This window comes from Ambystoma mexicanum, chromosome 12 (genome assembly GCF_040938575.1).
Source record: "Ambystoma mexicanum isolate Mex_15411 chromosome 12, UKY_AmexF1_1, whole genome shotgun sequence".
NCBI lineage: Eukaryota > Metazoa > Chordata > Amphibia > Caudata > Ambystomatidae > Ambystoma > Ambystoma mexicanum.
The window spans coordinates 1,051,104,195-1,051,122,568 of NC_090936.1; the positions used below are offsets into that span (position 1 = coordinate 1,051,104,195).

General features: G+C 47.6%; 1 protein-coding gene across 1 annotated transcript in view; it reads left to right on the plus strand.

Moving 5' to 3' along the window:
• Window positions 1-18,374, plus strand: part of LOC138513089 (uncharacterized) — a 410,124-nt gene that overhangs the window by 325,460 nt on the left and 66,290 nt on the right. The window contains exon 6 of the mRNA XM_069627758.1: window positions 525-614. Coding sequence (XP_069483859.1) covers window positions 525-614 — 90 coding nt within the window. The remainder of the gene's footprint in view (window positions 1-524; window positions 615-18,374) is intronic.

The window sequence follows — 18,374 nt, forward strand, 5'->3', positions numbered from 1 at the left end:
GCACCTCAATACACAATTGTTTTTGTATTTGGTAGTAAAAAAGGTGTTTGCTCATCACTCCTCTTCCAACTGGGAACTAGACTGCAAAGTTAGGTATCAGCTTTGACCTAATATTGTCATCACAATACCTCATAACACACCTTCCAAACGTCCATACCTCTCCTTTGTCCACACCACCAAAGCCTCCCAGAATCCCCAACACAACCAACATAAGGGGACTAAAAAAGAGGTGTTACATGCCGAAAGCCATGCAGCATTCACATAGTCATCGAAAGGGCGACCATATGCTCAAAAAACATTTAAATCTGAACTCTATCCATTCTCATCCTTCCACTGCAGTCATATTTTCTTTAAGATAAATATGCGTTGGTAAGAGACATGGATATGGCCCGAGTGACCAGATAATTTGTACTTTTTACAATTTAGGTCGGCATTGTGGATGTAGATTTTGGCCAAAAATTGTTCATACATGCCGGTTATCTCACTCTCATGCTATCTCACTTTTATGCCTTCAATTTCTGCAGGTCAGATGCAGCAACTCCCGTCAGAGGTCCTGATCAGAGCCGGAGCCTTCGTAGCGTTTGTGATTATTGCCTGTGGAATCATCCTCCGATGTAAGTTATTTGGTATCTTACGGTGATCTGTGCACATGGCTTGCCAGGAAGGTGTCATGAGCTTCACTCTTACAGTTTGGAAAGTTGTGATAATTGGTCTAGGACCTTGTGTCAGAGCAGCTTTTGCTAGGATGAGAGGCTAAGATGATCAAGAAATGCTATAAATAGGACAAAATCATATGTAAAATGTGTTTGATGTATTAGGGCACCATATTCATTTACACTCAGTTTGATGATAGAAAAACTGACAAACCCTTTTCTGATAATGTTTTTGATTCATTGTACTAATATCCATAAACAGTTAGGGTTACAGAGAAGATAAGTGAAAAAATAGGTTTGAAAACAAAACAAAAGAGGAAAGTTTTTATTTTTTATAATAATTTTTTTTTAAAGGTTTCAGATAGCAAGGAGTCGGGAGCAGGGTCAGGGGTGGTCCAACCATCATTTAAAAAGACAAAACAGTCAATATGTCAAAATGGCTTTACAAAAAGGTAATGTTTTTTGTCCTTTGTCAAAATGACAAAGTTGTCAGTTTGACACATGACCCTCCATGATATCTCAAGAATCCTCTACGCAGGTGAGCTGTGAAAGTAAGGATTCGGTTCAAAGGGTAGTAATGCCACCAGAGTCCTGGCTCTGAACACTCCAGGGATTAACTAATATGTCTTGAACCCCCAGCATGGAACATCCGGGGATCCAAGAGCATAGACTTTTCCACGGATGACACACATCTCCATTGTATACACTAAAGAGCACAGCCTCCTCATAACTCTCTGCAAAGCCACCCACCATAGATAACTCTCATAAACCATATAAACACTGAACTAAAATAATGAATTAAACCAGTGAGCATGAACTATGCCCAAATTCACACAATCGCTCAGATATCTTGGCTTCCTAAAACTCTGCTGCACCTGGCAGAGAGACTTTGAGCATACATTCCTCAGGGGTTAGGATGTGGCAAATGTGCACTCCCTCTCAAAATCGCCCCATACACGTGTTGTCTTTTTGAGCTTGCCCCACTATCGGCAGCTGGAGAGGAGCTCTTGCCAACCTCCTCCATGCCCATCACATCTTCCTTCCAATCTAAACAAGGCGCCAAATCCCAGCAGACATTGTCCGTAATCCACCTGTTGAATCTCCCCACTGCCCCATTGCTCTGGGAATGGTGTACGGCAATGGTGCAGTGCTTGATGTCCTTCACACTTAGACATTTTCTCATCTCCTCTGACTTAAACTGGGGCCTTTCGTCTGTTAGTAACATTTCAAAGAAACACCTCTCCTTAATATCAAATCCAGAATGATTATGATGTCTTTGGTGCTTATAACCTTGGTGAATGAGATTGCTGCCAACTGTGTGAGTAGGTCAATCAGAATAAAACAATACAGTCCAACTCCTCCATCATATACGGGATCACCTACGTCCATGTCAACTCTTTCACAGGGAAGTTTGGGTGACATGGGTCATGGGTAGGTAATACGTTGCTCACCCCTTCTCTCTGTTTTCCCATAACACACACTCCCTGATAGCCATCTCAATGTGGATGTCAATATCGGGTCACCAAAGTCACCCCTGATGCACTCTTTGGTTTTTGTTACCGCTTGGTGACCCTCATGCCTTAATGCAATATTGTGATTGTAAATGCCTGATGGTGGGACCATCTTCTCACCCCTCTTAATAAAACCACCTTTGATAGACAGTTGATCTTTAAATGCTCTTAGGCCTTCCCATCTGGGTATTTTTAGCATGATCTTCTTGCAGCAATCATTAACGAGGCCTCCCAGTCTTCGCAGAAGACTTTGCCTCATCATACCTATCATGGATGGCAGATTGCTGGCGCTTCATACCTGTTATTCTGGGAGATGAATCGAGGGTGCGCCACAATGTCGCAGGTGACTGTTTGTAGGGAAGCGCAGGTGCTGCGAGGAAGCTGACCAGATCCCCCAACATGATCAAGGAACACGTGTTGGAGTGCCTGGCCTAGTCTGCCTACACCATGGGCAGGTACCCCAGATTAGCGTGGTGCAGAAACAGTGCCAGGCACTGAACTGGGGCATAACAGCAACAAGGCCAAGATGAAACTGCCAGAGGAGCATGAAGAAGTAGGGCTGAAGAGGCTAAAGGCAGAAAACAAGGAGAGGTAACAAGGAGGAAGGAGAGCCAAGGTAGATAAGAGCTCCACAGACCACGAGACGAAGAAAAGAGAAGTACAAAAGGGAGCGTACAAAACAGAAGAAACTGAGATGCACCTGAGCCTTCCTGGCATCTCTTAACATAAGCGTGGCACCGTAGTGAAGCTTTGGCGAGCATTTTCCTAGCAACGTTATGACGCCGAGCATGGCACATTTGTAGAACCAGGGCAGTGGTCCCCCGTGCATTACAGGTAAGATGGTGGAGGCCATGGAAAGAGGGTGCAGGAAGCTGGAAAGGACGCGGCAGGACCTGGGCTGTGCTGCCTGGCTCCGAGACCAGTGAGACATCACCGTAAATACTGGTACGGTACACCATGTAAAGCTAACCCGCGCACCCAAGTCCCCATGCAGTATGCACGAGGACGGTGCATAACAATAGCCTCCTCCCACTTCCACTGTGTCACTGCCCCCTGTGACACCATAAATAACTATTCTTCCCTACTTTGGTCATCTTCTTCAAATCTCCTCATCAGACCAAACAAGCAATCTGCTGGTCTGTTGGGGAACTAGGTGCATATTCAGCTTTGATTGTATGCTCCTTCAGCTGGTAACCCCGTCTCTGATCCTTGATGAAAGTTTGGCGTGGTCTTTTGTAGCCATAATAAAAAAAAACAGGGTCTGCAGTTTGGCTATCAGGATCTTTCTAAGGGCTTGAGGTCTATGCAGATGTCACAATTCAAGCTGCATATAAATTAGCTCAATTTTCCAATCACCCATTTCATCATCAACAATTGTTTCTCCATCATTGTATAGGAGAGTTCATTCCTTTTCAGGACTCATGATGCAGAGGCTGTCATAAATCATTGTTTCCCTCAATTTGTATAAGTACATCATCTGTCACTATGACAGCCTTCGTACCTAGTTGTAATAACAGAATTAGATTGTTTGTTGCAGGGCCATCTTGAGACTATTTTATTCCTCAGTGGATTCGCTGCTGCATTTGAAGGACCCTCATGTCTTCACTAGTTTTTGCAGGTTCACTGCCTCAAACAAAATGTCAGGTATATATCTTGAGTGATAGTCAGCCACGGCAGATTTAACAATAGTTGTTCTGTGTCTAGTGTTCCTTTGATTGTGTCAGTGTGGTCCTTCATATGCTCCAACCCATTTTTCCGGAATGCCATGGCCATGTATTTAATGTGGACTACTAATAGCACTCCTGGAAAAAGATGAATTCTCAGCATACAACATCTGATACAGAACATGTTGGAGCATGGCTGACAATGACGCTAATCCAAACGGTTTGTGGGTAATGTAGAAAACACCCGCTGGTGTGATTAAAGCTATCAATTGCCTTCATTTTCCTTATAAAAAAACTTGATGATATGCCATCATGATATCCAGTTTGAGAAATGCCTGGCATTGTCAGTTGTGGTCAACAGTTCTCCTATGTTTAGTAGAGAGTGACAGTCAAGCAGGCACGGGCTGGCCTACAGGGCAATAGGTCCATGGCCGAACCAAAAACGCAAAAAGCAAAATGCTAGTGTGGGCCTGTTTTTTGGGGTCAAAGTGGGCCAATTTATGGCCATTGTGGGCCAGTTTGATGAGTTACTACACTATGCAGCTAATATTTTTGCCCAGTGTTGCTGAATAAATATTCTTTAAAATGCACAATTTGCATCACATTTTAACAAATAAATTCCCCTTGGGTACTATTCAAACTGTGGCCCAAAATAAATGAATTGCAATTTGCAACTATGGGTCACTGTTTCACTGCTGCCCGAGACCATTTTATGGCCCAGTCCGACCCTTCAGTCAAGTATTATACATCTGTAGCCATTCGGTTTCCAGCAACATCAAGGGGTGACACGCATTCTGAAGCCTGTACTCGCCGTATGATGCTCTTCCATTCGAGAGACTGAAATTCTGTCTTCACCACCTCCCTCATTATAAGTGGTATGTTGCACACCTTCTGTACTCCAGGTATGACCTTTGTCACAATCTAATGAGTTGTGCGGACCGTTTGATGCAGCCCACTGCTCTCAAACAATGTCTTAACAGGGGGTTATTGGAATCCGAGTGATTTGGCCACGGCTGAAATTACTGCGGGCAAATCTTTCACATGAGAAAGGTGCGAACTACCAAATGTTTGCACCTTTCTCATGCAAACACACATACAAACTCACACCCACACACACAACACACCCATAACACTCCCCGACCCATAACGCTCCCCCACCCACACCCTCAGCACACCCCCAACATAAAGAAACCCAACTTACCTTCATATTCACGCTGGGTTCGTGCAGCACCAGTTCCCTTTCACTTCCGTGATCGGGAACCAGTGTTGCAAGGTCCTTTTCTTCTCTCTTTTTTTTTTAAACGGAAGGCTGCAGGGGTGTCCCCCTCAGCCTCCGCTCACTATACCATGAAGTATAGTGAGCGGGGTGATACGGGGGACACCCCCGCAGCCCCTGTTTTTTTTTATAATGCTACCACCAAAGGTTCGAACTTTTGGTGTTCGAACCTTTGGTGGTAGCATTTTTAGAACAAAAGGTTCATGCGAACCTTCTGATGCGGGAAAATAGACCTAAACCGATTATTGTGGTTGTATCTACTGTACATCTGAGCTGATTGCTGAGGGTAAAGACCATTGTCATTCTTTCTCTTGCAATAGTTTCAAGCATTTACAAATCTGCCTTGCTGGACCTCAAGGCAAACATGCTGGAAATTATAGGAGGTGGGGCAACGCTCTTGCTGCTTATCGATCTTTCTGTAGCTTTCGATTTAGTGGACCATGCAATACTAGTGTCCAGGCTCAAACATGGTACGCAATTCTCTACATCTGCAGCTAATTTGATCGAGTCCTTTTTGTCTCATCAGACGCCAAAGTCTTTATTGATGACCATAAAGCAGACGAGTCTGAAATGGATTGTGTAGTTCGGTAGGGATCATGTCTGTCCCCTGCTTTATTTAATCTGTTTACAGCTCCACTCTTTAAGTTACTGAGTGTCAAAGGAATTCTTTTCACAAACTACGCTGATGACACTCAGTGCCTAATCCCTCTGTCAGGAAATCATACTAAGGACTCTGAGACAATCAACAGGCTGTATGCCATAATCCAGACTTGGATGATGGAGAATGGGTTGGCCTTGAATGACGGGAAAGCAGAAATTATGATTGTGGGCACAGCATCTCGCCTGAAGAAACTAGGGATGGATTTCAGTGAATTCCGCATAGCTGGATGTGTTATTCCCACCTTGCATAAGGTGAATATCTTGGCCATAGTGATTGACCAAGAGCTTAACATGAAGGCTCATGTTAAACCTCCATGGTGTCGTCCACTTCTTTTTACCTCAAACTGTTGGTACAACTGAGGACATACTTGTTGCAGGACAATTGAGCAATAATTGCCAGTGCAATTATCAGAGCTAAATTAGATTATGGTTCAAGCCTGTTACATGGTATAGGTAAAGAAGACCTGATGTATCTCCAGATCACACAAAATAAGGCAGTAAAAGCAGTCATGGTATTGAAAAGGAGTGACCATGTCTCCGTAGCTAGGAAAGCATTGCACTGGCTCCCTATGGCCAGCAGGATACCTTTTAGACCAATGTGTATTACTCACAAATGTCTTTTTGGATTAAGTCCGGCTTATCTATCTAGACAAATCTCCTGGCTACCAGTCCAAAGAACATTGAGATCCAATTATTTGGGTCTTCTTCAAGCGCCTCGGGCCAAACTTGGCATAGTGGCACAGGGATCTTTTCACTTCATGGAACCAAGAATCTGGAATGCTCTTCCTCCAGACTTGAGATTATGCCAATCATTGGAAGATTTCAAAGCTGGATTTAAGACACTTCTGTTCTGCTAAGGTGGGACTTTATCTCTGACTTGATGAGAGTCTGCCTCTCTGTCTTCTGTTTCTCCTGATGTATGACTTTGGTTTTAATTTTTTTTGCAATGTAAGTTGTTGTTGGTGCCACTATGCCTCTGGGCCTGTCTTCGGCGCCTTATAAATAAATATAAATACATAAAATGTAGAGGTGTGCTCTCCTTCCTTAGCTTTGCATTGAACCTCATGCAGTCAGGTCACTCTTGGACCAAAGACTGTCCCTAACTTTGTTGTCCCCGCTTCATAGCATGAACAGGTTGCAAAGCCACTTGTTCCTCGATTCCTGAAATCGCATGTATTGCAAGCATCTGAGGGCCCTGATAGACTGCTCAACTCTCTCGCCTTCTTCCTGAGTCCTTTTTCCCAAGAGCCATTTCTTGAGCATAATGCTCAGCTTCATTTGAATGTGTTTTTCTGTCATTTTTATACACTTCTCTTACTCTTACTTGGGCATTGTGCCTCCGCTGAAGCCACTTTCAGAATGTGTTTGAATTACTCTTGTCACACCAGGTAACGCATAATTGGTTATTTTTTCCTTTCAGTGGCACAGCTGGCAGACATACAGTGCTCATATAACATTGAGCAGCCTTTCTCCACCTCTTCAACTGCACTGGCGGTTCCCCCGGTGTAGGTGGGAACACAGTGGGTGGTGGTATGCTCTGCATGGTAGCCTTTAAGCAGATCTGTTTGGTGTGAATGCGTGTGGCAAAAGTACACATGTTGGTGTCCCTAGGTCCAGGGGAGGGTTGAGACCACCAGTAGTGGTTCACGGGGTGGGAAGGTGCTTCTCCTTCAAGCAGCCTGTAGCTTTGCAGGTTGGGTATTGTCAATGTGAAAACCCTTGTGTGTGAATGAATTCTGCAGGTCTGTTAGATTACATTTCATTTCGCTTAATGAACTTCATTACAGATGGACAATCCTCCCTTGTTCCCAAAGTTCGGGTAACTTTAAAGTGCGTGACTGTGCTTTAACCTTTTCGCCCTGGCAGTAGAGAATTGGTGTTACTTTGGGGAAATCAATCTTTAATTAATATTTGCTTGAGTAAATCTGCATGCGTATGTCAACTGTGTCACACGCCTACGCATCTCCGAAGAGATCTCCTTGGGTCCCAAATCCCAAACAGACCGGGACAGTAAGCAGAAGTAAAAAAAATTACCAAGCAAGTGTGGCTTTTCGGTGCTGGCCCATTGACATTGTGAGTGGTATCATCATACTTGACCAGATTTAGTCAGATAGAAGCAAGTCCATGGATGTGAGCAGATTATTTCCTTGGAAACCCTGCATGAAAGAGTCACGACGAGTAGTATGTCTAGGTGGGAATACTAGGGTTGGCTCAGCCTCTTTAATGCGCAAGCGCTAATGAATGGTGTTGGCTTCTCTGAGCAGTTCCCTGCATGGCCGCGCGCATATCATTAACGTTCAGAAAATGGGAACTAGCATGTCCAGCAGTGTTTGTGAACATGCACAGGAGAGCGCAGTTCGTATCATCGGCGCTGATAGTGAGGTAAGACACGCTTTCCTTTTCAAAGGACTTACACTTCTTCAGGAGGGGCATAGAGCTAACAAATGAGTCAAGGATTTAAAATTCGCAATTTAAACCCAAGATTTCTTTTTTTTGTTTAGGGCAAAGTCATGTATTTTAATGAGAAATTACGATAGAATAATGTTAGTTGGGGAACTACTTCCACCGGACAACTATTAGGGGCAGAAGAAGACTTTTGAATGTACCTTCCACTAGGGAAAACGTTTAGAAAGTATCTTAGAACAGATATAATAGTCAACTGAACGACTAACGGAAGTTTTCTTTAATTCTATCGCCTCTGAGCACTTAGCAGAGTAGGTCAAGGGGGGTCATTACGAGGTTGGAGGTAATGGAAAAACGATGCCGGTAAAGGATTACCGGCACCGCATACCTCTCTGGGCTATTCTGACCCAAGAACCCGGTATTAGAGGCGCTGCTAATAACGTTGCCGCTAATAGCGGTATGGGCGCGGGCACGCAGGCCTTCAGGCCGGTGTAATGTCACTTTTTGCTATCTGTCAGAAAATCCTATCGGTAGGAAAGTCTGACAGTAATTGTAATGTCATTTTTTGCTACCCGTCAGAAAATCCTACCGATTGCATGCATTGGGTAAGCCACCCAGGGGTAGGAAAAAGTGACAGGGTAGGAAAATCTGACAGCCTAACCTGTCATTTTTTCCTACCCCTCACAAAATCCTACCGAGAGCAGGCATTGGGCATCCCACCCAGGGGTAGGAAAAAGTGACGGGGTAGGAAAATCTGACAGCCTGACCTGTCATTTTGTCCTACCCGTCAGAAAATCCTACCGAGAGCAGGCATTGGGCAACCCACCCAGGGGTAGGAAAAAGTCACGGGGTAGGAAAATCTGACAGCCTGACCTGTCATTTTTTCCTACCCATCAGAAAATCCTACCAAGAGCACTTTTTGACCGTGTAAAAGGAAAGTGGGGGTACATTTCAACGGCTAGGTACTAGGCACCGCATAATACATTGGTGGCTTATTTATTTATTTATTTAGGGCCTCATCACGAGTTGGGCTGTAGCCCTTAAATGCTGTATTAGCCCGCAGTATTAGCACTGAAAATTCCCCATTGGATCCAATGGACCCAATCAGGAATGGGGATTTACCATTAAGGCCTAACCGGTGATCCGGTGGTAATACCACCGGACCAGTCAGTGCTAGGGCTATTAAAGTCGGCGGTATTACAGCCGGGGATACAGCCCAACTCGTGATGAGGCAAAGTCTAAAATGGCACATGAATATATGTTTCATTGGGTACAAGCTGAATGGCTCAGTCCAGAGGCCTGCTTCATAGTGGGCGAGGTCCTCTTACATCACGACTGATGAGGTACTAGCCATGACCAGTCCCTTGGAACCCATCACTGGGAAAGTGAAAAATGTAGGGCGCATACCTGGTCAAGATACACAATGTTATATTCTATGGTATGGTGGTATTTCTCTTACAGGTAAAACCCTGCTCCCTAAGATCCGAGGTGGGTAGCCTGTGATTACCTGCCCCATCTGGACCTTCGACACTTGGCCCGGAATACCTCTATGCCCGGATGATGCTCCACCCACCAAAGATGCCATAGTCATTGCTGCTGCAGTGGCTGAGGCTGTTGAAGTAACTATGGTGTGCCAATCCCCGTCCTATTTGGTTACAGAACATGGAACTTACACTAGATTACTTTTTTCAGGCAAGCCACCTGTACCTAAAGGAGAGGAGGGCTATGAACTATGGGCAAATCTCACTCAGTTTATGCTACACGGCTGCAAAGTGTCTGACCAAGAGAAGAGACGACGAGTAATAGAGGCCTTCAGAAGGCCTGCACTGCAGATGGTACAGTCCCTTCGAGCATTGAGTCCTGATCCAACTTCCCAGCAAGTGATGGGCACCCTGGAGGGAGCTTTTGGCACTACTGAGCCAGGAGAGGACTTAATGATGAGGTTTTATGCCACCTCTCTGAAACTGGGAGAGAAGTTGTCTGATAATCTGGTGAGGATTGAGCACATTTTATGCCTAGGCCACCATAGAGGAGGAGTAGAGACTTCCCGATTGAACCGATGTCGATTGAAGCAACTACTTAGAGGGGGCAAGGAAGCCGCTATACCCATACTGCAACTGAGGCTGTGGGAGAAACTGGATAGACCTCCATCCTATGAGGAACTACTAAAGTCCATTAGGGCCCTGGAAGAAAAAACAGGTGATATCAATGTACAGAGCCAGCCAGTACAAGGCAGGATCCCAACGCCCATCAATACCATTTCTGAGCAGAAGCAGATTGGAGAGCTGCAAAAGCTAGTCAGGAAACTACAGACTCAGTTCACGACCCGGGAAAGCCCGATTGCAAACCAAAATCGAGGCAGAGATGGTTTCCCATCATCCCGAGAACAGGTGTATCGATGAGCACAAGAGCCTCGAATATTTTCCCCAATCCTCTGCACCTTTACCACCATGGAGATTTTGCCATTCATGTGAGGATGAGCGCCACACAACTCGACCGTGTGACTGAGACCCAGATTATGCCAGAGTAGCTGCTCACTTTAATGCTCTTAAATCCACTCCGGCCTGGGCATTGTCGGGAAACGCACAGGAGGTTGTAGTGGAGGAGTAGCTAGAACCTAGACTACAGGAGTGAGCTCTGCAGAAACTAACTCCAGCAAATCAACAAGGACATCACATCCAAGACTCCAGACTATCCCGTATCCAAGTAAGGCTCAGGAGGGTCCCACAGCTGACTAGCTCCGTCTAGTTAATGAGGTCACTAACACCACAGATGTGCTGCCAGCAAGCTGCAACAGACTACGGACTCAAGCTCTGCTCCATCGAGGCAATCCAGCAGGTCCCATCGGGCCCACCATGACCACCCCAGTTGATCTTGAGGGGCAGAGGACCACAGCATAACTGCACAGTAGCTCCCAGGTCACCATTGTGTATGAGCCCTACTATCACTAACATATGTCGCATCTGCCATTAGAACCATTGGAGGGGCTAACTCTGATGGGCGTGGGAGATGCCGCCTGTCAATACCTGGGATATACATGTGTGAAAATCCATTTAAAACGAGAAGTGGTTGGGGTGAAAACCACCTTGGCATTAGTGTGCACCACAAGGAACCCAAATCCGGAGGTACCCCTAGTCATGGACACATCCTCAGCTCTGTTCGGCACGCTAGTCAAGATGTGTATGGAAATGGCCGGTCCACAGTTTGCAAAATCTTTGAAGATGCACCCGGCTTGTTAACAGGCCTACCTCAAGAAAGGCATGGAGAAGCAGGATCAACATGATGGCCAACATGAGAAAGATCATCTACAAGACCAGCTGTCCATGTGGGCAGATGATTTTTTAACCAGTGACTTGGACGTAGGTGAAGTCAAGGGGATGAAGCATCACATCCATATAAGTGATGTCACCCCGTTCCAAGAGAGGTCACAGAGACTAGCACCGGCTGATGTGTATCATCCAGGAATCCAGAAGCCCTTATGCTTCCCCCATAGTGGTGGCATGAAAGAAAAACAATGATGTGTGACTGTGAATTGATTACCGGCACCTAAACAGCAGAACAGTCCCTGATCAATACTCCACACATCAAGTGGACAAGGCTCTTCACTGTCTGGTTGGGAGCAAATGGTTCTCAGTCCTAGATCTACGGAGTAGGTATTATCCAATTCCTATGCTGCCCGAAGACAAAGAAAAGACTGCATTCATCTGCCCCTTGGGGTTCTACCAGTTTACTCGAATGACACAGGGGTTATCGGGAGTGCCTGCCACGTTTCAACGCCTGATAGAAAGAAATGTGAGTGACATGAATCTACTCAAGTTTCTGGTCTACCTGGATGATGTTTTTGGATGACCTTAGAAGAACATCACCAAAGGCTACTGAATGTTTTGGATCAAATCCATCAGCAATTGCTGAAGGTGTCCTTGGATAAGTGCCAGTTTTGTCAAATCAGTGTAATGTATAATGTCAGCCGAAGGATCCAACCAAGTTGGAAGCTCTCGAAACCTGGCCCACCCACAGAATCTGCAGGAGATGAGAAGCTTCCTGGGGTTCTGCAATTATTATCGAAGGCTTGTGCAAGGGTTCGCCAACATAGCAGTGCTTTATCATGCACTTCCCCCAAGCTGTGGTGGGTCCCTGACCCTGTTTGGCAGCCCTAGTATCATCCCACCAGGTACTGCGACAAAGAAGAACAGCCTGGATGCACTCCCAGGCTGTGGTGGGTCCTCGACCCTGACTGGCAGCTCTGGTTTCACCCACTACTATATGCCACCACACAAACAAAGACTTGGTTCACTCGCATGCCAAGTACTATGCTTATAGGTTTTGCTCTCCCAGTTCTGTTTATAGTCTCATGCTTTCAGGGGCTGACTTAGTTTGTTTTCTGACCAAGTACTTGCACAAGTAAGATCAGGTACTCTTCCTTCTTGTAACCACAAAAGTGACGGGTGGAAGGTTTTGAATTAATCTGTACCACTGGCATTACTCTGGACAACCTTCCACATCATCGTTTTTTTGCCCGTAGCGCCATTGCAAAAGGGGTCCAGCCATAGGCAAATCAATCAGGTACTGCCACCAATGGTAGAAGCCCAGCCCGTACTGCTAGGCCGTGTCCCCTCTGCACAGAAACACAAGCAATGCCAGACATGTTTTGGCCTTGTTGGGCCTCCTCAGTGAGGTGCAGACTGGTTCCCTATGGCACAGCGAGTAAGGGACCCACGTCTGGCCATACCATCTCTCACATAGTGAGACAAACTATAACCACAAAACTGATGGGTAGAAGGTTTTGAATGAATCTGTACCACTGGCATTGCTCTGGGCAACCTTCCTCTCCACCGTTTTTTAGCCCGTCTGCACCATTGCAAAATGGGTCCAGCCATATGCAAATCAGTCAGGTACTGCCACCAGTGGTAGCACCCCAGCCACAACTGCAAGGGCAGGTCCCCTCTGCACAGAAACTCTTCCTTCTTGATCTACGTCTGAACTGTAGGGGTCCCAGACTCTGTTATGTGTGTAATTGGCCTTCGTTATGTTCACAGGGCTCCCAGCACCTCCCACTCTTCCACGTACCCTGGTTGCTGGTGCGTGATGCTCTTGATGCTTCCTGCATGCCTGCCATCAGTGGTGGGGCTTCCTCTGCTTCCTCTCTCCTCTCTGGCATTTGCTGGCTCCGTCGTACCAGGTATGCTCTCGTCGCCGCGGGACTGTCCGTCCCCAGATGCTGACCTTCAGGGTTGCCAGGAGCGCTTCCCATGCTGCACACCACGCGGCCTCTGCACACTAGCAGGCTCCACGGCTCCCTTGTCTGCCTTCCTTCTTCCCTGAGTGTTCTCCGACTCATGCTTCCTCCAGGGCGGGCTTCACACTTTGTGAAGTCCCTCTTCCTTTTTAACTTGTCTTGATTTGACCGGTTGTCAAGAACCTCTAGAGTGCATGTTCTGGTATCAATAAGCACACTATATTGCTCTGTGCCTCCTCATCATCCCAGTACTGAGTGGGCCATGATGTTGTGACTCACTAGGGATCTGCTTCGCCTCAGTACTCTCTACTATGGTTGGTTTACCAAAACACATAGTGTAAGAAGATAAAGGTGTAGAGAGAGAAGTTAAAAAAAGAGGTGGGGTCATGGTAGGCAAGAGTTCTAACGTCAGGTGACTGGCGGGGATACTGCATCCTCCCAGGGCCATCACTGGTCTCATAGTTGGTCTTCTTCCCCATGCAATCCTCTCGCTCAGTACCAACCCCTCGGGGAGTATCGGGTAGTGGACGCACCCACCTGGGCACATGAGAAGGTGCTCCCCCTGTGGAAGCAGTGACGGCACCCTGAGATTTGTCACAATACATAGAAGAAAGGTTTGCTAGTGTGTGATGGCTCTCTGGGCCACCTGTGAAAGGAACATAGCAGACTCACTGACATATGATTGTTCTTTGCATTAACTGTGATAGGCACATAGCCGACAGACTATCATATAATGGCTTTGTGTACCAGCTTTGATAAACACATTGCAGACACACTCGCTGATGTGTGGTGACTCTATGCATCACTTGTGATAGGTACATAGCAAAGAGACTTGCTAACTTGTGATATTTGTGTGCATATACTGCAATAGAAAAGACACAGACTTGCTGACCTGTCAGGGCCCCCGTGTTTAACCAGTGATAGATAAAGTGCAGATGGATTCACTAATGTGGGAGTGTATCATCTATAATTGGTAGAGAGTAGGCAGGCTTGCTGACAAGGCAACTCTTTGCGTTCTCTTTGACAGGCACATAGCAGACAGAGTCGCTGACATTAGAAACCTCTGTGCATAACATGAAATAGTTATAAAAAAAGAGAGCCTCACTGACTTGCGATGGCTCCATGGTCAACCTGCGATAAAGTTCAGACAGATCCACTAATGTGGGAAGGATCTGTACCTGTGATGGGCACAGAGCACACAGACTCGGCTAACACATGATGTCCTTGTGCATAGCATGTTAGATACTCCTTAAGGGCCTGGACTTCTTCTCCCTTGCCGTGCTCTTCCCCCGAGCTCAGTGTCAGTTTGCCAGCCCAGTCGCATCCAGCCCACCAGCCATTCACAAGCCACATGCCCTTCCATACACCCAGCCTTGCCTGGGTGTCCTCATCGCTGGCATCCTTCGCTAAGGACAAAGACAAGAAAATTACTTGTTTGTAATGGCTAGGGAATGGACAGGAGAAACCCCTGATTTTCCAACAGGCAGACATTACAATGTGTCTTTAACAGCCACAGTCCATTCCCAAGCTCATGAGGACACGAACTCACAAACTCTTGCCGCAGGAGCGAAGGCCAGGGGAAAAGGCCTCCCGTACTCTTTGCAGCTCAGCTGCGAGCACGTATGATCCCCTTCCAGCTGGATGCCAGATCAGCTGCTCCTTTGTGTTTCGGAGCCGACGTGTGCCCCGTGTTACTGCCTGCCGCGTGTCCCGTGGTCGAGGAAGCACCCAAATGGCGGACCTCGTTGCCATGGAGACCACAACAACAAAACATGCCGCCAAAATCACCGCCACAAGCCCAGGATCCGATTTGCTGCGCCCGCCTGCCTGCCCCTCCCATCCTGCATTAAATAGAGGGGGTGAGGACCGAGAGGCGCAGCCGAGGAGCGAAGTCCAGGAGAAAAGGCCTCCCGTACTCTTTGCAGCTCAGCTGCGAGCACGTATGATCCCCTTCCAGCTGGATGCCAGATCAGCTGCTCCTTTGTGTTTCGGAGCCGACGTGTGCCCCGTGTTACTGCCTGCCGCGTGTCCCGTGGTCGAGGAAGCACCCAAAATGGCGGACCTCGTTGCCATGGAGACCACAACAACAAAACATGCCGCCAAAATCACCGCCACAAGCCCAGGATCCGATTTGCTGCGCCCGCCTGCCTGCCCCTCCCATCCTGCATTAAATAGAGGGGGTGAGGACCGAGAGGCGCAGCCGAGGAGCGAAGGCCAGGAGAAAAGGCCTGCCGTACCCTTTGCAGCTCAGCTGCGAGCACGTATGATCCCCTTCCAGCTGGATGCCAGATCAGCTGCTCCTTTGTGTTTCGGAGCCGACGTGTGCCCCGTGTTACTGCCTGCCGCGTGTCCCGTGGTCGAGGAAGCACCCAAAATGGCGGACCTCGTTGCCATGGAGACCACAACAACAAAACATGCCGCCAAAATCACCGCCACAAGCCCAGGATCCGATTTGCTGCGCCCACCTGCCTGCCCCTCCCATCCTGCATTAAATAGAGGGGGTGAGGACCGAGAGGCGCAGCCGAGGAGCGAAGGCCAGGAGAAAAGGCCTCCCGTACTCTTTGCAGCTCTTCGCTGTTCGTCGCCATCAGCCAGGAACGATCTGCTCTCACCGCCTAGAGGTAAGAGGATCCATGCATCCCCTCCCATCCAGCTCCTCATAACTCAACCTAGACATGATCGGCTACGCGCCCGCACCTTCTGTGCTCCACACAGATCTATTCCACAATCTACTAGCATGTGGAATACTCGTTTACCATTGAGACCCATTGCAACCTCCACATCATCCACAACAGGTACGCTCCTGCGCACCAGACCCCTTTGTACCTCCCCACAGATGAACTCCCTCCATGGCCCCCACCCTTCATCCAGCACAGCCATCAGATCTGTATCGAGGGCAACAGACACAATAACTAGACCTAAACTTCTCGCAACCCCTAAGGCCAAATCTGAGGTCTACAAAACCGCGACCTTAACGCCTATGACCCCTGAAAATGGGACCCCCACTATTACCTATTCTTCTACCTCACCAGTTGAATGTATTGATGTACCTGCCATTGTTACCATGCCTATGACCCCTGAAAATGGGACCCCCACTATTGCCAATTCTTCTACCTCACCAGTTGAATGTATTGATGTACCTGCCTTTGTTACCATGCCTATGACCCCTGAAAATGGGACCCCCACTATTGCCAATTCTTCTACCTCACCAGTTGAATGTATTGATGTACCTGCCTTTGTTACCATGCCTATGACCACTGAAAATGGGACCCCCACTATTGCCAATTCTTCTACCTCACCAGTTGAATGTATTGATGTACCTGCCTTTGTTACCATGCCTATGACCCCTGAAAATGGGACCCCCACTATTGCCAATTCTTCTACCTCACCAGTTGAATGTATTGATGTACCTGCCTTTGTTACCATGCCTATGACCCCTGAAAATGGGACCCCCACTATTGCCAATTCTTCTACCTCACCAATTGAATGTATTGTTGTGCCTGACACTGTTACCTTACATATGAGCCCGGACACTACTGACCCCCCCACCAGTCTCCACCCCCTCCTCACCCCCCCATCTCAAATGTGCCCTGATCAACGCCCGATCCGTCAATGCCCATGCCTTAGACATCCATGACCTCATCACCTCAAACAACCTAGACATCCTCTTAGTCACCGAAACGTGGCTGCATGAAGCCTCGGGCCCTGCGCTCTCCCTTGCACTCCCACCTGGATACACTATCATCAGGCAAGACCGCCCCACCAAAGGCGGGGGAGTAGCAATCATAGCCAATGATTCAATTAACATCAGAAAAAATGATAAAACCACGAACAACACCAGTGACTACCTCCAACTTAAACTCTCCACCTCCCACCACTGCACCATTACACTCCATCTGGTCTACAGGCCACCCGGCCCCATAGGAGACTTCCAATCCACTATCACCCACCTTTTGGCAGACAACCTAAAGAAATCTACCAAAGCGATCCTCCTCGGTGATGTCAACCTTGGTCTTAATGACCCCAAGGACCCTGCCTCCAAAGCACTGAACTCAGCCCTTGAAACTCTAGGCTTCTCCAACACTGTCACAGACCCCACCCACTCATTGGGCAGGACACTTGACTGGATTGCTCAGCACAACTGCCCTCTAACAATCACTGGCAACTCCCCCTCCCCATGGTCTGACCACCACATCATTACCTTCAACATCCCCGCCTATGCCCCCCCACCCCAACCCCCCCCCCTCCTCTACCACCCGCCCTCACCAGAAGCGCTCGCCTCCTTACGAAAGAAAGACTTCTACCATTCCTCCAGGGTCCTGCCTTCAGACCTCCCTTCTCCAATAACCCAGAAACCCTGGCGCAAAATTACAATAAGGCTATATCAGCAGCAATCAACTCCATTGCTCCTCTCAAACCTCGAAAGTCAAAACCAACAAGCCACTCCAACACCTGGTTCACCCCAGACCTACTTAAACTCCGGATGAACAAACGTGCTGCCCTTAAGCGCTGGCAATCCTCCCAAGATGACAAAGACAAACTTGACTTCAAAACCCGCTCAAAGGAATACAAAAAAGCCATCATCCTAGCAAAAGCCAAATCATTTGAAACTAGAATCTCCGAAGGCAACTCCAACACCAAAGAAATGTTCTCCATATTCAGGGAACTTGAAACCCCTACCCCTACACCCCAGAACTTCACTAAAGACAAAGCCTGGTGTGACGGCATCCAAACTGCCATGCGCAACAAACTAGACCTCCTTCAAGCCAAAATCTTGAACTCCAGACTCTCTCTTCCCACCCCCCCACTCCCGCCCCCTCCCCCTCTCCAAAGGCCACCCCCACCTTCTCCTTCAAAACCATCCAAGAGAAAGACATCATCACCCTAATGAAAGGAATCAAACCCTCCAACTGCAAAGGAGACCCCTGCCCCGCCACCATTATCAAGGACTGTGCAGAGTCCCTCGCCCCA